Raw genomic sequence first — 24,973 nt, forward strand, 5'->3', positions numbered from 1 at the left:
ATTCAAAAATCGTTATAATATATTATCAATTTATAATGAAAGAAGTAGTTATAAAATTTGGAAGAATTTACCACAAAAAATTCCAACGCAATTCCAAGTTCCTACTTCAGTACATCCTGTATCAGTACCAACATTATATGTACCATTTATCTCGAATGAAAATGTAGAAACATTTAATACATATGGTAAATATATTGAAAAAATTAATTCATTTGGTGCAAAAATAGCAAATCCACCACCAAACATAATGGAATTTTCACGAAATTATTTCTTTGATACTACGCCACAAATATTAAATATATTATTCCAAAAACGATTTTTTGAAATCGAATCATATACACCAATACAATTAATATTTAGTGTTGAAACTATTGATTGTATATTAGCAAAGAATAAAACGTCATATTTCATTATAACAAATGCTAAGTTATATGACAAAGATTTGTTTTGTTTTATTGATGATGATACACGTAATTTAGTTATTAATAGTACATTTTTAGATTATTGTAGTTCTAAATATTATGGTGAAAATATGTTATTCTTTGGACATCCGATTTTATATTTTAATTCTAATGAAATAACTATATCAACAATCCGACAATTTTGTCATGTTCAACAATGTATTGAGATATGGTTTGAAAGTGGTTATTCATTATTATTAATATTTAATAACATTGATGATTTAAGTCATTATGAAACATTATTTAAACCTACGACATATTTACCATATTCGAAAAGTAATTTTTCATTATCTTTTTCATATGGATTAACAACGTTAGTAAAGAATAAACAAAACTTAATACCATTCCAAAAGAAATGGATATCAAATCGATTATCATCATTTGCATATTTATTAATATTAAACTTCTTTTCTGATCGAAGTTTCTCTAATACTTCACAATACCCTGTAATGCCATGGGTATTACCACAACGTAATTTATCATTACCGATGGGACAACAAGATAAAGAACGAGCTCAAGAGTTCAATGAGAAATATCAAAGTTCATATCCGAATCAACATTTTTATGGATCATTATATTCATCACCAGCAATAATATTTCATTTTATGATGCGAATTCAACCATTTACTAATTTCCATATTGATTTACAAAATGGTTTCGATGTTGCTGAGCGTTTATTTTATGATATTGAAAATGAATATTTAAATGCTTCACGTGATAGTTCACATAATGTCGAAGAATTGATTCCTGAATTATTTATGTTACCTGAAATCTTTATCAATGTTAATCATGCGCCAATACCAGAATTATTAAATGGTAATTCGATATCGAATTGTACATTAAATCATGAAAATAATTGGATAACTTTCATATGGAAACATCGTAAACAATTGGATGATACAAACCAATTAGAAAAATGGATCGATTTAATATTCGGATATTGTTCACGTGGTCAAATGGCAATCGAAAAGTTTAATTTGTTTTATCCTTCAACTTATGGTATCCCACCAAAAGAATTAATCGACAATGAATTTGCTTTTAATTCGATGAAAAGAAATTTCGGACAAGTTCCAACGCAATTATTTATTACGCCACATCCTGCACGTGATACAATTCGACATTCACGTTGGCCTTTATTAACTAATGTTGATCATTATTCGATACAAAACATTAAAACATTTACAACTAATGAATCGCCATCAATTGTTATATATAATGGACAAACTTATGGATTACAAAATGTTACACATTTATTTACGAAGTTATTAAGAAACAAAAATAATTTCGTAATTAAAGATGATTTTATTAATTGGATTTCTGACTTTAATCCAAGAAATTTCTTTGTTTCATCTTTCTCTTATGATAAATATTTGTTCGCCGGAGCATTTTTATGCGGAAGTTTATTCATATTTAAATCCATTTGTAATGTCGACCGAAAAATTATTGATTATAAATTATTAAATATGATTAATTTACCAAAACAATTTATTTCGGATGTGAATCCGAAATGTTTAGCTATTTCGTCGCATTTGTTCTTAGTATGCGAAGGAATTGGTTCCGATTTGTTCTGTTTTCATGTTTCAACTGGTCGATTTATTCGTAAAATTATGTTTAATAATGAGCTGAAATTCGTGTTAATTAATGATTCGTATCAAGTAATATTTGGTGTTGGTGAGAATTTCATTGAAGTATTCACTATAAATGGAACAAAAATAGCTTCTGAATTGGAATTGGATGATCAGATAACCGCCGCATCGTTGGCGGTTAACGATAACGAAGTTTATTTGACAACTGGACACAAAAGTGGCAAAGTTCGTTTTTGGATTGTCGATACTGAAAATGAAAAACTTTTAGTTACTAGAACTATTGACATTAAAGAAAATGAGGAAATTTGGAATTTGGAGGTGTTAAATAGTGGAAGCGCTTTATTTGTTATCACAAAAAATAGTAATGCTTATGTTATTACTGCAAGAGGTATTGCAAAACAAATAATTGCGAAAGAAGCGGTGCTGAGTTGCGCTGGATGTGGAAAAGGTGGTAATTTTAATAATATTTGTCAAAGCTGTTCGTTATTCTTTTGTGATAATTGTTGTAGGAAAGTTGATAACGTAAATAAGGATATCTGCATGTGCAAGAAATGCTTGGAAAGAATTTCGGAATGCTCCGGAACAATTGACGAATTTTGAGTTCTGGTTTTATTATTATTAGTATTAATAAATTAATATTTTAAAATTATTTATGCTTTAAATCAATCAAAACATCTAAAAATGCAGTTACATTTCTACATATTATTATCTTGCTTATATTTCTTTTTAATATTATTAATATAACAATACACTATATTTATTTATTCCAGGTAATATGCTTTTTTTAAATTCTTCTGATGCATTAGATATAATGATATATTTTTCCCGTTAAAACAGTTTTATTGAAAAGCTATGTCTTTTTTCCTTCAATAATGCAATCACTTATGAAATGCCATGCAAAACATTTCAAAATTCATTAATCTTGGTTTTATTTTGTGATCTAATAATATAATTTCTAATACAGTATAATCTCACAAAGGTAGTCTTTAATCAAAAAATATATAAAATTATTATCAAAAAAATTTATTTACTTTGATAAATTCTAATAGATATATCTATTTAATGTGCTTCCAAGTATGTCAATATCAAAAAGTCATTTGTTTATGTGTATAACTTTTGTAATATGGAAATTAAACTGTTTCATTTTCTAAACGATGATGCAACCCTTGAAATTATTATTAAATATGGAAGAAATACCTTAAGAACAATTTTTTGTTGAAGTTTTTTATATATAATGCACATTATAATTTTGTATTTACATTTTGCTTTGTGAATATACTCGTTATAATGTATAAATAAAACAGATTCTTAACGGTCGTTTTGTACGTTGCCTAATTTCCAATGAAGAAGAACAAAGAAGATGCTATGGAATCATTAAATACAATTATTAATAAAATTAATGAAATTTTTCATTATGATCCACAAATTTTATTTAGTGATACGTTTGAACGTATTCAACAGCAATTAAATTATATCAAAGATCTTATTTCACAAGTAAATGAAGATGAACGTAATTATTGGATTGTTTACAATATAGTACAAAAGACTATTCCAATTATAAATAATATTATTTTTTCTGGGTACTCAGATCAAATTTTAGAATTCTTACTCACTATAAATTACAATGTATCCACCAATCTCATTTTATGTACATCTAGATATATTCCTTTTAGACTTAATTTTTTCACTATTGTTTGTTTTGCCATGGCAAATACAACAGATACACGCGAAAAGGATTGTGATCTTTTTGTTCAAACGTATAAAAATGAATTAATTCAGCTTAAACAACTTGAAGAATCTAATATTAATGGACTTGATGATTCAATAATAACATGTGATAACTTAACAATAACATTAAAAGAATTATTTGAGAAGGCACTAATGATTGTACGACTTATGGCAGTTCATTTTTCAAATTCTGAAAGTGTTGATTTTGATCGAATTATTTCCACACCTAAAGGTAAGCGTAAAACAATAAAAACATCAAAAGACGAGTCAAGCCAACAAATATTTCCACTTGTTCCTCAACATATCATTGAAATGATCATTAATTCATTTCATTCACCACTTCCTAAAAATGAATATAACACAAAGTATAGTGCCGTACTTCAACTTTGGACATATCCTGAATGTAATTTATCACCATTTCTTCTTCATCGTTTACTTTTTTCTTTTTTAAGAAGTGGTAAAATTAATGAACTTGAATCATTATCAACATCACTTCCGGATGATTTAATTGTTAAATTATGTGAATATATATCAACTTCTGAATGGAATAAAGTATCTGAAGTATTATTACTTTTAACAAAAGATGATATATCAATTGATTATCAATTTTTTAATGAAATTTCATTAAAAATTTGGAAACGTTATTCAATTGGAGAAATCAAAGATCCAAATGTCCTTAATGGTATATTACATATATTAATTTTATTACCATTTTCTTGTCCAATATTAACATCACTTATAGCTCTTGAATATTGTTGGAATTTAGATTCGCTTGAGAAATATTATGAAATAATAAAAATTTCGACAAATGTAATAGAAGTCATTGAGAAATATAGAGATATATTTGCATATAGGAAATTTACAAAAGTATTACCATCAACAGTAAATATTCCAAGTAAACCAATTAATCAAAATTATCTATTATTTGAAAAATGGATACAATGTTTTCAAACTGATTTATATTTAATATTAATAAAATCTAAATTAAAACATGGATTAAAATTATATATCGAAGAAGCTAAAGTTGAGTTTCAAAAAGAAATGGAAAAAACTAAAATAGAATATGAAAAAACTAAACAATTATATGGAAGATTATCAATTCAACAACAACAAAAATTTAATGAACTTCTTAAGCGAACGTTTAAGCCTCCGATACATTCAAAAAAAATCGAAAAAGAATTACTTGAAGAATTTAAATATAATAAAGAAATTAAATCACTTGTTTATATTCAAATGTCATTTTTTAGACCAAAAAAAGCAAATATTTTACTTAATAAAGCAGTAAAATGTTTAACAGAAATTGAACAACCAAATTCATCTGTTATATTTTCTAATCGACATGAAATTGCATTGATTTTTACACATTCAATATCAGATAATTCACTTAAATATGTATCTGTTTTTGGAAAAGAATCAATAGGAAATACAATTGGTATAACACTTTCTAATAATACATTAAATGGAACAGGAATTAAACAAGAAAAAGATGAACCATTTTTAATAAAAAATTTAAAACCAAATGTTACTTATGCATTTTCATTTGGTGTATTTGATTCACATGGAGATATTGTCGATAATTTGTCTGAACCTTTTCAAGTTACTACATGTCATACACAATCACTTGAATTGATTTGGAGTTATATAGCTTCAGCTTCATATCAACTTAAAGATTTAAATTCATTTGATATTTCATTAACAAATTTATTAAATCATTTTGTAGATATTAATAATATAACAAATGATCATATGTTTTATCAATATTTAAATCCTTTTGATAGGTTTATATTAAAAAATGAATTTATATTAGAGCCTGCACCAGTTTTAAGATCATTTGTTAATTCTTTATTAATGGCAGCAAGATTATTTAATGCTAAACCACTTCATGCTGCATCATTCCAAAAAATTGCATTAATAATTTCACAATCTATGAATAATAATGAATTAATATTAAAAGTTTGTAATGAAATGTTTATCATATTACAACCATTATTTTTAAATCTTTTAAATATAAGTTGGGTAATTCATCCATTATTATTTATAATTAATGCATTAAAATTAAATAAACAAACTTCTAAAGAAGAATTACATCAAAAGTTATTAGCAAAATGTTCATTTATACTTGAAAATATTTTATTAAAACTTTATCAAGAAAAACAATTAACAAATTTCATAGTAAATTCTGTTTTCGAATTACCTTTTAATCAATATCGAACATCATTTTTATTATTTGCATCTAAAAATCAAATATTAGATACAAATCCAAATGATAATACTTTACTTTTACATGTAGCAGAATTATTTAGAACTTCGCCTGAAAAATCTTTTGATGATCTTTATAATAAATTTAAACAAGATCCGAATTTTCCGATTTGTTCTGTATATTTAGTATCTTCTGCTCATAATACCGAATTATATATTCATGGAACTAATTGGGCTAATCAATCACTTGAACATATTAAATTTATATTACAAGAAAATGAAGAAAAAGTTTTAACTAAGAAACAACAATCAAGAAATTCATCGAAATTACAAAATAAGAAAAAACAATCACATAACTCAAAAAATATTAAAAAAGAACCTTCTAAAACTTCAAATGATGATTTACAAGAATTATCAGCTATTAAAATACAAAACGTTTGGAATAAATATAAAACTAGAAAGAAAAATATTAATAAATTTTATAATTTAAATAAATATAGAGCGGCTTTAAACCTTTTAAATGCTATGTGTTTAATAGAATGTGAATCATTTTTTGCTCAAAGTAATCCATTAGAAACTACTCGACCTAAATCAGAAAAAAGATTAAGAGCATTACGGAATTCAAGAAATAATAAAGATAAAAAAATTCAAAACATTGAAGATACTTCAAAAAATATTGAACAATCTGAAGCTATAATGATATCATTAATTAGAGCTATAGTATTAAGTGAAAGATCGAATGATATGATAACTTTAAATTCTTCAATTTCTATTATGAGTATATTCATTAAGGCTTTATTCCCTGGTAGTAATGGATTTAATAAACTTTCATCAACATTAACAACAATAATAAATATAATTATAAATTATATACCAATAAATAATTTGAATAATAAAATTACTAAAGATTTAATTCTTGATTTATTGTTATTACAATTAAAAGATAATCAATTTGATAAAGTAAAAATTAATTTATTACAAATTTGTTTGAAATGTCCTTCATATAGTGAGTTTTCTTGGATTTTAGATGGAAACTCAGAAATTCCAAGTGAATTACTTAATATAATGAAAACTCAAAGAAAAGATTTTGCAGAAAATAAATATTATGAAGGTGAATCCATATTATATAAATCCGAATTTAATAACACACCAATGTTTCCTAAAGAGCCATCGAATATAAATACACAAAATTTAATTAAATCTATAAATGAAATAGTGATAAGTTTACAACATAAACAAAAACTTTCAATGAGTATTTCATTATTAACAAAACTTTCTTTTATACTCTTCCAAAGAAATGAAACACAAATTGCTATAAATAAACTTTGTGAAGCTTTAGAATGTCATTTTAAAATAGTTAAAGCGCATGAAAAAATTGATCAAATTTTATCAAATATAACTGAAGAAGAATTTTATCAAATTCATTCATGGTCAGGTTGTTTATCAATATTTTTAATATCTTCATTAATTTCAATTTATGTTGAACCTAAACAATCAATGATGTTAACAAAACTTTCTGCGTTTTCTCTTTCTTCTTTATTTTCTTCATCAATCTATCATCCTAAAAAGTCAATTGATTTTGCTGAATATGAACCAACAGAAGTTGTACCGGGAATTGATATATTTTCGGAATATGATATAAATCAACCATTACTTTCACCTCCTTCATCAGAATATATATCAATTTCTTTAATGAATTTATTATCCTCTTTATATTCTTATGAAATGTATTTCGAAATGTTTAAACCTTTATCATTTGCAAGACATTTTTATAGGTTTATAGTTCGCGATAAAATTAATTTAACTAAATGTAGATTAATGTCTACTTTACCTTGTATTAAATTTGGTATTATAAAGCCTATAATTAAACATTTAAATGACGTAATTAATTGTTATGGCTTTACTACTGCTACTAAAGAAATTAGACCTATAAATCAACAAAAAAGATTAATATTTGATTGTACACAACAAGCGAATTTTGGTGATAACTTTGAAACATTAAAAACTTTAATATTACCACAAACAATGAATTCTATTATACAAAATTATGATTTTATAATATATTGTGAATATATATTATGTGTTTCACAATTATATCAAACAATTTCTTCTAATATTGATCCTTCTACTGAACAAATTGAACCACAAACTAATAGAACAGGTAATATTTCATCTCGAAATAAACATAATCGAAAACAACATCAACAACGAAGAGATAATTTAGATAATACATCAACCATTGATTTATTTGAATATTTTTTAAAGCAATCCGAAAATATATTAAATGATATATTAGCAAAAGATTTTACTAAAGAACAAATTAATATGAAATATGAATTACAAATAGAATTATCATTTGTTTATATGAAACAATGGAAATGGGAAGATTCGATTTCATTAATATCCACAATAAAAAGAACAGAAATTCAAATATTTACAATACAAACTGGTTTTAATAATCAATTATTTTTAACATCAAAAGGAATTAATGATAAAATTTCATATGTTTTATCCAATTGTTTATATCAAATTCATGATCTTCAAACATCAATAAAATATTCGAATCCTTATCTTAAATCATTAATATATATAAATAAAGCTGATTTTAATAGTTCAATACAATTATTAATGCAAATAATATTACATCCGCCAATTACTAAATTTCATATCGAATATGTATTATCTATTGCACAACTTGTAATGTTATATTGTTATGATAAACAATTAATAGAAATAAGTTTACAAAAAATTCCACAAAATGAAAAAGATAAATTCCAACCAATAAATTTAATCCGAAATATAATAAATGAAACATTTAATTTTTATATTGAAGAACTTGGACTTTATAAAGAACATTCATATTATATATTAAATACATTTTTACTTATACGACTTAAACATTTAGAAGCTATAACAATATTAAACTTTAATGATAATAATGAAAATCCAATTAACATAATAAATGAAACATTAGATTTAATGAATAAAATTTGTCCTTATAATTCACATGGAATTTCGTTTTTACTTAACACAACTAAATCTCGAATACAAATTCAAGATTTTGTTTCATCACATCCAACATTAATACAATTTTGGAATCAAGATATTAATCCATTAAATTCCAAAATTAGTTTTTCGCCTGATTTTATTGATGATTCGATAAAATCATTAAATTTAATATTTAAGCAATCGCCTGATTGTATTATAAATCCAATTAGTATACAATGTATTTTAGATTATTCATATTTAATTGGATTTATTTCTAATGAAGATGGAAAAAGAAGTGAAAATTCTTTAATAATATTAAACTTCGTATATATAATTAAATCATCGAAACGATTTGTTCAATCATTAATTTCACAAAATAATAATGAAAATACAAATAATTGTTCGAAGTTATTATTAAATGATAATAAAAACCAAAGTTTAAGAGGAATTGCTTCTTCTTATTATACACATGTTTGTTCATTAGATTTACCGATATTTAATACTGAAATATCTGAGTTAAGAACACAATTATTTTATAAATGTTTCGAAGAACAATGTTCTTCATTTAAGTTACAACAAAACTTTGATCAAAACTCTTTCGAAGTTGGTCAAATTGTTGGACAATGGTATAAAATTGATAATATGAGAAATGTATTTAATAATAATAAAAATGAAATTGATGGAAAATCATTTGCATCGAAATCATATTATTCAACTAAAACATTTACTACAATTTCATCAAATATATCAACAAATGCACAAAATAAAACAAATATACCAAAAGGTGTTTTATATTTTTTCATTGGTATAGTCACAGGTTCAAATGTTGAACCAATCAAACGAAAATCCGCAAAAAGTTTACAAAATGTTTCAACAATTTTTACTCCGATAATAATCGCTGCGCAATTAAATGATATTAAATCATTAAATAATCAAATGTCTGAAGTCGGAATAGAAATTGAAGAAGCAAATAAAATGAATCAGTCGGAAATTGTTAACTCGCAAATGAAAGAATTAAATGAAAATTCACATCAAAAAAGAAGAAATAGTACAAAAAATAAAAACTCCGAATCACAAACAAATGTTCCGTTGTTACATAACCAAAAAAAAGATACAATGTTCGAGGCTGAAATAAAATGGAATGTGGCAATACATAAATTCGAAGATTTGTTGAATAAATCAAATAAAATAATGGGTGCACTGGTGGAAAATAGATGGCCAAATGTAATAAAAGTAGAGGGAATTGATATGGGAAATGCTTTGGCAATTTCGCACTTGCTGAACGTGCAATACGGAATTAATGAGAAAAATCAACAATTGGCTGAATTCCTTTCACAGAAATGTTCTGTAGCAAATAAATAAATAAATAAAATTTGTTTGAAGTTTATAATTTTATGTTGTATTTAGATACCAATTGCAAATATGAAAAGTTCTTACTATTAAGAAGCCCCAAAAAAAATTAATAATACTATCAAATACGAAAATGAAAGTTCTTTCTTCCTCGAGTTGGCCACCTCTTTAATTTTGTTAAATTTTTCCATCATAAATGTTAATATTTTTATTTTGGATGAAAATCAAAACAAAAATTAGGTAAATAATAATTTATTTATGTATCACAAAGATTCATTCTTTAATTCTTTCTTTTCTTTCAATGCTGTATTTTGATCTTTCCCTTCATAAAGTTAAATTTACTTAAAAAAATTCATTTGTATTCCAATAGTAATCATCATATATGTTCTTATTTTAAAATTCTTTAATTTTAAGACAATTTCTCTTTGTTAATAATGATTTTTCTCAAATTATCAATTACAATTAAAAATCACACAAATTCTATAAGTGATCATAATAATGTTTCAAAAATTCAAGCATACAAACACCATTTTATTTTTAAAAAATTATAAACAGTTTTACATTAAACCAAACATTTCATTTATTACATATATTTACGTTCTTTTCTTCTTTTGCGACTTTATATTTCTCACCTCCATTGTCTGCACTTCTTCTTCCGCGTACAAGTTTGCCTCTGTCTGTGCCTCTGCTTCCACTTTTTCCTTCACCAGCACATCCTTTGCCAGCCTGGACATCACGTCGATTTTCTCGAACATGAATTGCTCAAATTTTCCGATACTTTCTTTTGCGCATTTACTTGTATCGTTTAGAATTTCCTTTAACATTTTATGTATTTTATCATATTCCTCATTATCATAACCAAACACGAAGCCTCCGTATTTCATTATCAGCATCAACATGTCAATTATTTCGGGTTTTGTTAATTTCATTTCGTCATGTAATGGATGTTTAAACTTAGATGTAGAAGGAGGACCGGATAAATGATGTTTACGTTGTTTAGGCGTTGCGCGAATAAATCGCGACGCAAGTGTTGTTACATTTTCAGCTTCTTTACTAAATTCGATTTTCTTTTCTTTAGAAGAAGAACATGATGAAGAAGATGAAGAAATTTTCTCATGATTATGAAAATAATTATTTAATGGGTTTTCATTCATTTCATCTGTTAAAAGATTTAATCCAAATGTACATGCAAATGAAATAAGTGTTTCTAAAATAGATTTATTTCGTGCATTACTTTGCGTACATTGGATATGATTAAATGATAACTCAACATAACTTTTAAGAATTTTATTATACATAATTGTTGTAAGACTTTTAAGATCAGAAAAATGAATGATGCGATCTTTAAGTTCACAAATCTCAGTATAAGTGGAGTTAAGATTATCATGATATTGACTAATTTTCTCAAGTAGTTTAAAGTTCTCATTAGACATCTTTTCAAGACGGGGAATATGTGACGTAGAAGTCTTCGGAACTTGATTTGAACGAAGCTCCAGAATTTCGTCGTAAAGTTTCGAATTCGTCGATTCGAGTTTTGATGTGATTCGTTTGAGAATTTCAATTTTTTCGGACTGTGAGTTGGATTTAATGAGATTCTCAACTTCTTCGGGCTCAACAGAATTACCAAAATCTGATAACTCAAATGAATCTGGAGGTGTATCAAATCCAGGATCATTACATATTGATGAAAAATCTTGCTCATCTGTGGGAGGTTCTGGTTTGGAATAACCAAAGATATCACAAAGAGATTCAAGAATTTGTTTTTCAGTGAAGATTTCATGTGTAAATACTGAACTAATTTGACGATTGATAAGTGGAGAAAAGGAACTGAATTTTCGACGTTTGGTAAATGAGTCATTCATAAGACTTTTTTCAAATTCTTTAAGTTGAAGATTTTCAGCTTCAAGAGATTTAACCTCATTGATGAGATCATTAACACTACCAAAGTTTTTAGTGACATCAGTTGTGGACTCTTGGCTTTGCTCAACTGCAAGTAATCGTTTTTTATAGGAATAAGCTTCTTCTTCGATTAATTGAAGATTAGTATCAATAAGCGAAAAATGATATTCAATATCACTTATGTTTTCTTTTTTTATTGGATGTCTTTTGTGTGGGCGATTTTGAGGATCAATTGATTGGAGTTCTGCTTCAGTTTGGCGGATTTTATCAATAATTGATTGTTCTGGATGTTGTGCAAGAAACTCGTCTGCTACCTTTAAAAACTCTGTATTTTTTCGTAATGAGTTTGTTTTTTCAATTAAATCAGAATTTATTTTTTGAAGATTATCAAGTTCAGATTTTTTTAATTCATTATATTTAACAACACCTTCAAAGTCAGCACTTTGTTTTTTCCAAAGTTCATAAAGTTCCTGAAGTAATTGATTTTTTTCAGTTATTGATAATGTTGTTTGTGAAACCATATTAAGTTTTTTCTTCATTTCAAGTCTTTGATTAAAGGCGACATCAGGAACAGTCTTAAGATCCGGCAAAGGCTTTCTGTTAAATGAAGTTCTTTTTACTTGATTCTTTTTATGAATCATTTGTTGATAACGAACAATGGATTCTATAGTTTACAAAAATAGGGCACCATAAATTAACGAACACTTTTCAGAGGAAGACGATATAAAATAATTTTTTGAAAATTATTTGAGAAGTTTACATTGGTGCACCAGAAAATTTGTCCGCATTAAATAACACAAGATAGGGTTTTATTGTTAAATTATACGTTGAAAATCCCTGATTGAAGGATTTCCTTAGCAGTCGGGCGATTGCTCTTCCCAACCATTTTTCTTATCCATTCCGCAATCAAAGGGAAAGATTCCTGAAATTCCTTTGGAAGCCTTCCATCAGTTCTAAGGGCAGTGATTTCTTTTGCCTTCTGCATCCTTGTCTTGAAGAGCGAAAGAATTTCAAATGTTATTATTCCAAGTGAATATATATCATCTTTTTCACTGCTTCTTTTTCCCAAAAGTTGCTTGGGCGAAGAATAGAGAGGTGTACCAACCTCTCTTACCGTCTTTGCATTGTCATCAGCAGCTTCAATGCACAGTTGGTCAATTGGATGAAAATGATAAGATCCGTATTTTGGTTCACCAAAGCTTTCCTCCTCGGTAACAAGATTTACTTTTGATACCTTGAATGTACTGATGCCAAAATCGATAACTTTTAAGTTACCGTTTTCATTTATAATTATATTCGAAGGATTTATGTCACGATGGACAACACCTACCGAATGTATCTCTTCTAGAGCCTTTGTGAGCTCTTTTAAGATATACAATGCATTCTGAACATTGACACTTTTCCTCTCTTTGAGGAGATTTGCCAAAGTTTTACCAGAAACTAACTCTGTTTGTATGTATAATGAAAAGTCGCCATTAACTTCGTCTTTATCAAGCCATGAGCTATAGTAACGAAGAATTCTTGGCGAATTTATTGCTGCCAAACATTGAACTTCTTTCATTGCTTGACTCATCTCATCCATCGTTATCGGAATAACTTTAAGGGCATACTGTTGTTTGTCTATGAGGTTTTGGATTTTATAAACTTTACCATATCCTCCTTCACCAATTTCACCAAGTGATGAATAGACTTGGGAAAAAGGAGACCTTGCCCTTTGTACCTCGCATTCGTCTGTTATAAATCCTCTTTCTTTGAGTTGTTCATAGATGGATTCGAATTTCCAGAGTTGATTTGAGTCCTCGCAAAGAGATTGGATTGTTGATACTAGCCATTTCTGGTTAGAATATGATTGGTCTTGACTCGGAATCTCTTGGTGTAGTGGTTTGAACTCAAAATCACAAAAGAATGGAGATTCTTCGATCATCTGAAAAATGCGAAATTTTGATCTTTTTGATAACATAATTGAGAGGGCCGATCAAAATAATTCAAAATTTTGAAATATTTTTATTCGGTCAAATTTCTTCCCATAAAACCTGAGGTTTTGGAAGATGAAACGTTACATCTTTATGTTCCAAAACTATCCATAAATTTTTAATAAATGAGATCTTCAAAAAAATTAAAACTATTTAAAAGTGGTTTTAAAATATTTTAAAATACAAGCAAAAAATATTCGACCAAATAAAAATCCAAAAGTGTCATAAATTTTATCTTGTTTTGTTTTCAAAAGAAAAACTCGATACTGTTTTCATGATATAGGCTTATAATACGAAACAAAAATGAAAAATAGGGGGGAGAATGAAAATATGCATTTTAATTTTAATAGATGCTATTTGATAATGATATTTTTTGGTTTGATTTTTCCTTTGAAACACTTTTCTCAATTTTCAATTAAACTATGAGTGCTTTTCAAGAGAAAAACGATATTTGATCTCTGAATTTTCTGTTACTATTGTAAATGTTTTCGAGGACATAATTTTTCTGAAGATTATGGAAAATGTAAAACGGTTAATTGAAAGATACTTCCTCTCAACTGTGAACAGATTTCGGTAAAACCCAGATTATAATCATCTGAAATTTTGTTTTCATCCTTTTAATCTCTCAATCTAAAAATTATAGATATTTATCTCATAATATTTTTGGAGGTTTGAAATGATTTGTAATTGTTTAAAATTAAATTAACTATATTTAATAAGTAAAATTCCAAATTGAAAAGTTGTTTACCGAATCAAATGAAATAAATCTGGAGTCAAGTTGAACTTTATTTTATGAATTTTATATTGCTCAGTTTATTTATATGGCTTATTTTACCCAAAACAGAGATACAGGTATTTGTGTTTTATCTTTAAATAATTGTTAACAAACACAAAAAAAATTTCAAAATTACTTAATGTAATAACTGTATGTTTTTGTCAGATACATGTGGATCAGAATGTCTTCTTAAAGAAATGAACAAATTCGTATTTCATGAAATAATATAATTAAAACATAAGAAAGAAATCAAATTTTAAGAATTCTTCAAAATACTAATTTAGAAAAATTACTAGAAATATCAACACCATATCATCAGCGTATACCAACTGATAAATTTCATTGGATGGTTTTTGTGGATCAAATGTTCAAAATACAATGCAATTGCAGTAATTACTGAAGGAATTTAAGAAATTATTTGTTTATACATGCAAAATAATTCAATATTCAATATTGTAATAGAAGCAGGAACCGAATTTAATTAAATGAAATTATTAATATTCTTTATGATAAAAAAATTGATGAAAGAAAAAACTACATAAACTTAATTAAGTTTAATGAAAACGTTAAATGATACAATTGCATGTTATAAATATTAATTTAAAATTTCATCTTTTTATAAGTATTTTTTTTTTTGGATTATGGAGTATAATCATGAACAAGTATTTATGCAGCAAAAATGATTAATGCCAAAGGTATTTATTTCGTTTTATTTGCTTAATCATATGTTCTCAAAAAAATTTCTGGTTATTACTTTAACTTTACTAAAATAAACAATAAAAAATCATCAATCGTCGATTTATATCTATGAAAAAATTCTCTTGAAGCAAATTTGTGAGGATACAAAAATCAACCATCTTCTAAGAGCGTAACTTTCTGGAATATCGCATTATTATTTTGAATCTCTTGGATCTTTTCTGGAGGAGCATCAATTTGATCAAATTCCTGTCCACACGAAGGACAGCAATTATGAAATGGCCAATTTTCGTTGCACTTTGAACATGTAAAAACATCACAGCATTTGAAATATTTTGCATCTTCAAGTACTGGCTTTTTGCATATTGTGCAAAGAATTAGTCTTGGCAACTCCATAAGTTCTTCCTCTCTTTTTGTTCTATGCACTTGATTTTGATCACCAACAAATTGTTTTAAATAAAATAAGTCATCCATTCGTAGAACATCACTCATTGTAAGTTGAAAATCTGTCATATGAATTTTGTTGCAATTTGTGTCATCACATTGCTCTCCTCTAAGGCAGTGAATGCAAACTTCAGGTCTTATATCATTCATTTTGGCTACTCGATTTGAGAATGTTTGCTCGAATTAAAATTCGTTTTAAATTTGTTGAAATGCTTCTTTTTTTTCATTTTTTGGGAGATATAGTTGGAATTATTTATAATAAAACAGTAATTCAGAATTTAGTTTTACAGAATTTTTTTAATATGTCTCCCTTTCAAATGATATCAACCACATCGATGCATAAATCAATATGTTACCATAATATTCATATATCAAATTCACTTGCTTCTTTTCTCAAAAGCTATTCATTGCAACCAATAAATGTGACATTTTCTTCATTTCAACACTTCACAGAAACAGTATTTTCAATTGAGCGATATGATGAATCACATTACATAGATAGCGAAAGATACACAACTACATTTGATGTACCACAAACAGACTTTTTATTATCACTTCGACTTTGTAGTTTCATTAGTATAACATCCAATGCTATATACACAACATATGGTATCCGTCTTTATTCATGTTATTTCACTTTATGTGGTGGAAGTACTGTTGATAATGGCGGTGGAGTTTTTGCACAACTCACCAATTCATCACACCGAATTCTTGTGAATAGCTGTGATTTTGTTCATTGCTCTTCTAATAACTATGGTGGTTCTGTTTATGTAAGAAATGGCCAACTTGAAATCTTTCGAACTCATTTTATTTCATCTCGTTCAGCAGAAGGTGGTGCCATATTTTATGATCAAGCAAATAACTTAGATACATTCTTTATTATTAGTTGTATGTTTCATGATTGTACAGCAAATCTTCCATCATTAGGCCCAATTTTTTATGCAATTATGAACACTAATAATGAAGAAGGACCGCAAATAAATATTCACCATTGTAGATTTACACTTCCAGATGGCGACCGTCTACAAACTCTATGGTTTATTCAGAACTATCCAGATCCAACTATTCGATGGCAAATATCAGAGTTTCGTAATCGATTTTCTACAGCTATTGAAGATGTTCATATGCCTCCAACAAGTACATTTACTCCATCGCCGTCACAGACTCCAATGCCAACAGCAACACCCACAGCAACACCAACAGAATCGCCAACTGCTTCACCTTTACCAACGCCAACACAATCTCCTACAGAATCGCCATCCATGTCACCGACTGAATCTCCTACAGAAACACCAACGGAAACTCCAACAATGTCTGTTCCTTCAATACCAACATTGGAACCACCTTCAATACCAACTGAGTCCCCAACAGAATCCCCAACCGAAACGCCTACAGAATCTCTAACAGAATCACCCACACAGTCTCCAACAGAGCAACTTACGCCTCTGCCAACGGAATCACCAACAATGTCACTTTTGCCGACAAGTACTCCTATGCCAACAGAAACCCCATATCCAACAGCTTCACCAGTGCCTGTTGAACCAGCTTGGGAAAGCATGAGAATGGGTTTATTAATTTTCTTTGGAATTCTTTTAATTATTGGTATAATTGCAAATATAATTTTGTGTTTGTTATGTTGCAGAACTCATGATTTGTTCGCAAAGCAATACGTATGACAATATAAGAAACTGTTGTTTAGTTTTATATGTAATCAAAAAATAATTTTATGATTTTGTTTATAAAATAACATTAAAATAAAACAAGTCACCGTGTTCAAATATATGTGGCTATTACAACGCTTTCACGTGTTAGCTATGGAAATTCTGGCTTCGGAAGTTTTTCATTTCTTCTATAAGATCTTCCTGGAGGAGACGTTTTACGAATCTGAAAATATACTACGCACATCGCTATCAGTAAAAAGATGAATAGAGCAAGGCATATAAGGATATAATCGAACAAGAACCCACCCATCCCTGCAGAAAAATTTTAACGTCCGCTTTCCTCTGAATTAACAGAAAAAGCTAATTGCATAAACTTATTCAAAAAGTTTTATCGTTCATTCTGATGAAACACAACTGTTAATAAATATAAAATATATTTTTCACCTTCCTAAATAATATAAATTTTACTTTGTCCTATTTAAACATAAACATCTTATCTCACCTTATGTACCTGTAGCTCTTTCGCATTTTCCATCTTACTTCGAAGTTTGAGTCTCTTCTTTCTTGTCTTTGTGTTCTTTTCTTGCTCCTTCACAGGTTCATATGGAAGTACATCACGTTGCTCGCCAGTGAGTTCTATGAACGCCTGCTTTTTCTCTTCGAGTGTGTGCCTGAGTGAAGAAGCTGTGTGTAATGGCGTGTCGCCGATTTGGAAAGTCTTCTTCTTTTCTTCAGCTTTAATCTTCTCAAGACGCTTCAGACGATACTTTAGACCAGGCGCTTTGCCTGAGAAGACATGTGATTGATGTTTAAATGCTGCTTTGCCATTGATGAGATGACCACTTGAATCGCGATATTCGAGAACTTGCTCATCTTCTCCTTTGTGTTCAATCATGATGCCGTTGTGAATGATGAATTCAAGTGTTGGGCCTATACCAAAGCCTATAGGGCGATCATAATGAAAAACACTATTGTCTGGACCTTGTGGTTCAGGTGATTCATCTGATGCTTCAAGCGGCTTAAGTGCAGTAAGTGTAGCAAGCTTAGAATTGGTCGGTTTAGGTGCTTCAATTTGATTAAGATCATCAAGTTCAATACCAACCTTGGGAACAATTTCAATAGTTGGCTTGGAAGTAGGAACTGGAAGAGATTCTCCTTGAGAAATAGCTTTCAATCGGGATAAAATATCTAATTTTGGTGAATCTGTTTGATTGCTATTAAAAGCAAACACATTGGTGGGTGGAGGAGGAATAAAAGAAGGTGTTGTTGTTGGATTTAAAGATTTACCAATATTATTTAATCGCTGTAAAACTTCTGCTGGACTTGGAGGGACATAATCAGGCGGAGCGTGAGGTGGTCTTAGATTTAAATCAGAATCATCAATAAATTTTTCTTCTCGTGGTGCTTTTTGTCTTTTTCTCATTAAAAAGTGACAATCTAAATGCAACAAAATGAAGAAAAGCCAATAAAAAGATCTTATCTAAAAGAATTTTATGAAGAAATTTCGAATTTGCCAAACAAAGATAAAATGGCTCAAATAGGAATTGAACCCGCTGTTCTTGGAATCCCAAAAGAAAATGTTTCATTTGCAAAAATGAAATCATATTTTATCGATCCTCCATATGATACAACAGAGCCAATAAGGATTCCAAAGCAATGGATTGACATTACAAATCTTGAATCACCAATTAAATTAATTCCTTTAATGCCTGATCTAACATTATTTTTCATATTTTATTCACAACCGCATGACTTAGCGCAAATTACAGCTAGTGAAGAGCTACAAAATCGAGGATGGAATTATGATGAAGTTGAATCCAAATGGTCATGTGAAAATGAAACCGATACATTTGAGTTTGATCTTCATTCATGGTGTATCAAGAAGAAGGCACAATAACAAATTTTTACTGTGTTCAAATATTTACTCATTTGAGAAATCTCAATTAGATAACATGTTATATCGTTTTTATTAAAAAGTTGCAAATTAAATAGTTTACATGATTTTTAAGAATGACGATAAGTTAATAACAGATAAATACAACAAAATTATGTATTTCACATAGAATTAACTCAATTTTATAAATTATATTAATTTTAATTTAATTTTTATTTTGGAATCTTAACATAAAAAACTTATTTAAGGTCTTAAGGCCGCCACACAAGGCAAGAAAATCGTTTCCTTTAGCTTCGGATAGTTCGGATGCTGCGCCAATATTTCCCTTGCTACCTTTATTGCTTCCACGGGGTCTTCGCCTTTCATATAATTAAACGCAAGTTTAAATCCGACTCCCAAATCTGTTTTGCACGAGAGCTCCCACGCATGCTTATAAGAGTCCGCAGCTTCCAAGTACTCCTTTTTCATTTCGAACAAATTCGCTCTCATTTCCCATGCTTTACCGCAACTTTGATTTAATTCGATTGCCCTTTCAACGTATTTTATAGCTTCGTCGTATTGGTTTTCTTTTATTGATATGTGTGTCATGATTAGAAAAGCTTCAACAAAAACATTGATATTTGAATTATTTGGTTTTCCATGAATTATACCATTTAAGTTTCTTGTAGCTTCTTTTTGTCTATCTAACCTAATGAAACATTTGCATCTGCCTATGATTATGTTTAGGTCGTTATCATCACATTCATTATATATTTTTAATGCTTCGTTAACACTTTCATCAGTGTTTTGGGAGAGTAAAATTAATGCGTTGTATTGACGTATATCATTTAAGTCAATTCGAGATAAAACTTTTTTAGCTGCTTCTAAATCCTTACTTGTAGCCAAAGGTTTTTTCTCACACCATACATATTTTCGATTAGGGTTCACGTATATTAAGAATATTAAAGTCAATGCTTGTGTATTCCATTCAGGGTCTGATCTACAAAGGTTTAAGTAATTTAAAGCTGTTTGGGGCGCCCCTTTGTAAATATTGTATAAACCTTGACAAAAGTTATAACCGGCGGATTCTGTTTCAACACATTTTTCAAACAATTCTTCAATTGAATTCAGTTCACCTGACTGCGCCGACTTTTCGATAACTCTAACTAACGTTCTATAAAAAGTTGGCTTCTTCAAGAATATCTCTTTCAGATCATCATTCATATCAGAAGAGGATATATCAGCAAGCATTAAAGCAGCTTCTTCGCAATCAGGGTTGGAGTTTAAAAGTTTTTGGCAAACGTTTTGACAACTTTCTTTATCATTATTTTCCAAATGTAATTGCCCAAGTTTTAATAAAATTTTTGGTGAACCCGGATTAAATTCCAAAGCCTTTTCGAGTGCTTCTATAGCTTTTACCTTATCATTATTAATTGCTTGAATTTCAGCGAATCTTTGATAAGCTATTGAAGCTTTATTTTTAATTTGTAATAATGAATCCATTGGTATATCGATTCTATTATTAGAAGTTAATTTATCATAAATCGAAATTGCATCAGATAATTCATCAATACATTGTTCATAATCTTGATTTTTCTCATCGATATTACTTAATAACTCATAAAAATCGGCATATATCGATTGCGATTCCCAATCATTTGTTTCAAGATTAATTTCATCCATTGAATCAGTTATTACATTTCTCGATTCTTCATAACGATGTAACTTAAATAACGCTTTGCAATATTCAAGTTGTGCATGGAAATCATTATGACTAACTTCAATAGCATGTTGATAAGCGTTTAAAGCAGAGTCATAATTATGTATAATCATTAATGAACGAGCATATTGTAATGCTACGTTTGGATCATTAGGCTCAAAAGATAACGCAGATTTAAAGTATTTAACAACTTCATTAAATCGTTTGACTTTCATTAATGCTTCGCCTAATAATAAATAATTCGTTTTATTTGGTACAGTTTCGGCCATTTTCTTTAAACATTTAATATATGAAGTTTTATCATTAAGTTTTGTTAAATATATTTTCGCCGCTGTTTTATGTGCTTTTGAATATTGCGAACTTTTCGGATCAAATGTTTCAAGTATATTTAATCCTTCTGATATTTTTCCCATATTCGTAAGTAATGAACCTTGGAATAATTTAATTCGATCTTCATCAGGTGTATTTTTATATAATGATAATGCTTCAGTAATTATATTGATAGAATCTGTATATCGATTAAGTTTAGAATAACATCGAGCTAAGAATATTGATATATCAACTTTTTCGTTTTGTGATGACTTTTGATATTCCGAACTTTTAATTAAATCTTTAAGGATTTCAACTGATTTTTCATATTGACCACGCGCTTCAAATAATCGAGCATTTATCATATTATAACGTAATGATGAACGGATACCAAAATCAAATGAAACGGCTCTATTTAGTTCTTCTTCTGCATCATCATATTGTTTCATTTGTAATCGAATTTGCGCTAATAACAAATGACAATGTGATGCATTATAACCCCAATGTGATATTAATACTTTTTGTATTGTCTTCGTCGCTTGGCTATATCGACCTTCACCGAATGCTAATATAGCTAAGAAATATGAAAATGGTATAGCGCCGGGTATAATATCAATACAACGTTGAATAATATCACATAAAATTCCGTTTTGTGGATTAGATACTGTTTTATCTAATGTGTTACATTCATTCATCGCTTCATTTAAAGCACTTGAAAATATGTTTAAGTCTAATGATAAATAATTATCAATAAAACGATCGATAATTGGTTTCTCACATGTTTCGCCACTTGCTCTTGATGTACTTGATTGAAATATTTGTTGTACATTATCAATGTGTTGATTCATACTTGAAATTAATGATGTAATATCAAATTGTAAATTTTGCTTTCGTGAAAATTGCGCCTTTAATGTGCATAGTTCTAATGAGTTTTGTCCCCCAATAATTGCTTCAAGAAAATCAAGTTGATTTTGGGCTTCATTAAAATCATTTAATGAAATTTGTGAAGAGATTAATCCAGTAAGTGCAATTAATGAGTCACTTGTATCAACTAAAGCATTTTGGAAACAATCTTTTGCTTCATTAGCTTTATTTGAATATAATAATAGATAACCGTTTGTGATTTGGACATTTTGATCATCTTTATTATTACGCGAAATGGGCTCAAACGTGAGTAAACAACGTGAAACAATCTCAGGATCATGCCAACTTAAGCTTGTGATTAAATTCATTATTCGAGATACATATATTGGATTCTCATTCTCAATTTGATCAATACATTCACATAGATTATTAACATATTTTCGTGCTGAATCAAGATCGCCGGCTTGTGTAAGGGCATTAAGGACATTCATTAAATGGATGTCACAATCACTTGGACAATTACCCATGGCTTCTGATGCAGCTTCAAGTGCAAGGTCCCAATTATTCATTGCAATGTATATACGTGCACGTTCAAGTGATGCCTCTGGGAAATCATTATCAGATGATAATTGTACAAAAATTTGAAGGGCATCTTGCCATCGACTATTGTTAGCAAAGTACATAGCTTTCCCGTACATGACAAATGGATCTGTTGGCTTATTAGAAATGGATGAATCGACTGATGCCATATCAAACCAACGACCACTGTTTCTATCAGCTGAAAAAAGTTTGATCCATCCGACAAGGGCTGCTGCAATTTTATTGGTAGGAGATTGTGTTGTCAATGAATTAACAAAATTTAATGCTTCATTTGAATGTCCTGTTAACCATAAAATTTGGGCTGCTTGAACAACAGATGTAGCATTAGCTGATTTTTGTAGTTCTCCTATATTTTGTTCAAGTTGCTCTATTGAAGCAAAATCTTGCATTTTTGCCATTTGATGAATACATAATTCAGCAACTGCTAAAGGTAAACCATTTGCTACTCTGTTTGTAATTCTTTGAAGTGTTTTAATGCCAGCACTAGTTTTTCCTTCTGCACCACTTGCTAGTGCATCCCATATTAAAAAAAGAGGATCCATTCCGTTTTCCTTTAAGAAGCCACTACATAGTTGATGGACATGTCCATACATTGATAATCTCCAGTAATAGTAAATACGTTCGAAGAAAAGCTTCATTGGAAATAGGTAACGTTCTATGTTTCAATTTTTCTATGAGTTTATCAAAAATTAACGTATTATCACTTTTTCATCAAAAATGGAAGCAACAAAAGAACTTTGTTACTTGTGTTGTGAAGCACTTGAAAATAAAGTCAAAAGAATTAATAACAATAAAATCTTGAACCTTATGGATCCAAATGAAGCTAGACAATGCCCAATGTTTGTAACTTGGAAAAAAGCAAATGGAAATCTTCGTGGATGTATTGGATGCTTTAATAATTTACCTTTGATTAATGGATTAAGAGAATATGCTGTTATTGCTGGTACAAAAGATCCAAGATTTTCACCAATAACTGAATCAGAATTATCTGGCTTGAAATGTGGAATTTCTCTTTTACATAGCTTCGAAAAAGTAGATAACGTATTAGATTGGGAAGTAGGAGTTCATGGAATACGTTTATTTATTGATGGAGGATATCAAGCAACATTTCTTCCTGAAGTTGCAAAGGAACAAAACTGGACAAAAGAAGAAACCTTAAAAGAATTGGCTCTTAAGGCCGGATATTATGGCAAGTTCGATCAGCAAGCAATGAAAAAAGCAAAAATTGAAAGATATCAATCTTCAAAATGTTCTGCAAAATGGTCAGAATACGAAGAATTCGTTAAAAGCCTTGGGTCTCAATAAAAAATCTCATGGCCGTATATAATTTTTAATTTTAATAACATCTTGCTAAATAAATTATTTTTGTTATTAGTAATTTCAACGAAAATAATGGAATGACTTTATTAGGCACTATGAAACATTAAATGCAAATTTCTATTGTGATATCTCTTTTCATATTATAAAAGTTGTTGGATGTCTTTTACATTGAAAAAGGAATCTTCAAGATCAGATTATTAAAATTATAATCTCAAAGCAAGAAAAGAACTAGTTCTTTTTTGGAACGTGCGTTCGATGTTAATTATATGTTATATTTCAAAATGTATTTGGAAATTATTCAAATATTTTCAAGAAGCGATTATTGCTACCAGAAATGGTATAGAAATAGTTGTATCGCTCCTCAAACGGAAAGAAGTTGATGGATCTGCTGAAATGTACATTAATTTTATACGATTTTTATCATGTCAACATCAACTTTGTTTAATGGATGTTCATCATTAATATATTTAACAATTGGAAAAGTGAAAATACAAATCGCATCAGGTTTATTTAAATCATTTACTTCT

The 24,973-nt window shown here is 28.5% G+C and overlaps 6 protein-coding genes across 6 annotated transcripts; 1 reads left to right on the top strand and 5 right to left on the bottom strand.

Moving 5' to 3' along the window:
* Positions 1–10,905: 10,905 nt before the first annotated feature.
* GO595_003199 (uncharacterized protein) lies at positions 10,906–12,852 on the bottom strand (the record flags this gene model as incomplete). The annotated part of the gene is made up of 1 exon (XM_067916194.1): positions 10,906–12,852. One exon carries the CDS (start codon positions 12,850–12,852, stop codon positions 10,906–10,908), a length of 1,947 nt encoding a protein of 648 aa, XP_067777000.1.
* A 179-nt stretch (positions 12,853–13,031) lies between these two features.
* GO595_003200 (AGC family protein kinase) lies at positions 13,032–14,135 on the bottom strand (the record flags this gene model as incomplete). Its single annotated transcript, XM_067916195.1, has 1 exon — positions 13,032–14,135. One exon carries the CDS (start codon positions 14,133–14,135, stop codon positions 13,032–13,034), a length of 1,104 nt encoding a protein of 367 aa, XP_067777001.1.
* Positions 14,136–17,219: 3,084 nt separating this feature from the next.
* Positions 17,220–17,657, bottom strand: GO595_003201 (uncharacterized protein; the record flags this gene model as incomplete). Its single annotated transcript, XM_067916196.1, has 1 exon — positions 17,220–17,657. One exon carries the CDS (start codon positions 17,655–17,657, stop codon positions 17,220–17,222), a length of 438 nt encoding a protein of 145 aa, XP_067777002.1.
* A 596-nt stretch (positions 17,658–18,253) lies between these two features.
* Positions 18,254–19,183, bottom strand: GO595_003202 (U4/U6.U5 tri-snRNP-associated protein 1; the record flags this gene model as incomplete). Its single annotated transcript, XM_067916197.1, has 1 exon — positions 18,254–19,183. One exon carries the CDS (start codon positions 19,181–19,183, stop codon positions 18,254–18,256), a length of 930 nt encoding a protein of 309 aa, XP_067777003.1.
* Positions 19,184–19,897: 714 nt separating this feature from the next.
* On the bottom strand, positions 19,898–23,764 carry GO595_003203 (TPR Domain containing protein; the record flags this gene model as incomplete). The annotated part of the gene is made up of 1 exon (XM_067916198.1): positions 19,898–23,764. One exon carries the CDS (start codon positions 23,762–23,764, stop codon positions 19,898–19,900), a length of 3,867 nt encoding a protein of 1,288 aa, XP_067777004.1.
* Positions 23,765–23,843: 79 nt separating this feature from the next.
* On the top strand, positions 23,844–24,431 carry GO595_003204 (AMME syndrome candidate 1 protein-like; the record flags this gene model as incomplete). Its single annotated transcript, XM_067916199.1, has 1 exon — positions 23,844–24,431. One exon carries the CDS (start codon positions 23,844–23,846, stop codon positions 24,429–24,431), a length of 588 nt encoding a protein of 195 aa, XP_067777005.1.
* Between the last annotated feature and the right edge of the window lie 542 nt (positions 24,432–24,973).

This window comes from Histomonas meleagridis (genome assembly GCF_020186115.1).
Source record: "Histomonas meleagridis strain 2922-C6/04-10x chromosome Unknown contig_20, whole genome shotgun sequence".
In the NCBI taxonomy this organism is placed as follows: Eukaryota; Parabasalia; order Tritrichomonadida; family Dientamoebidae; genus Histomonas; species Histomonas meleagridis.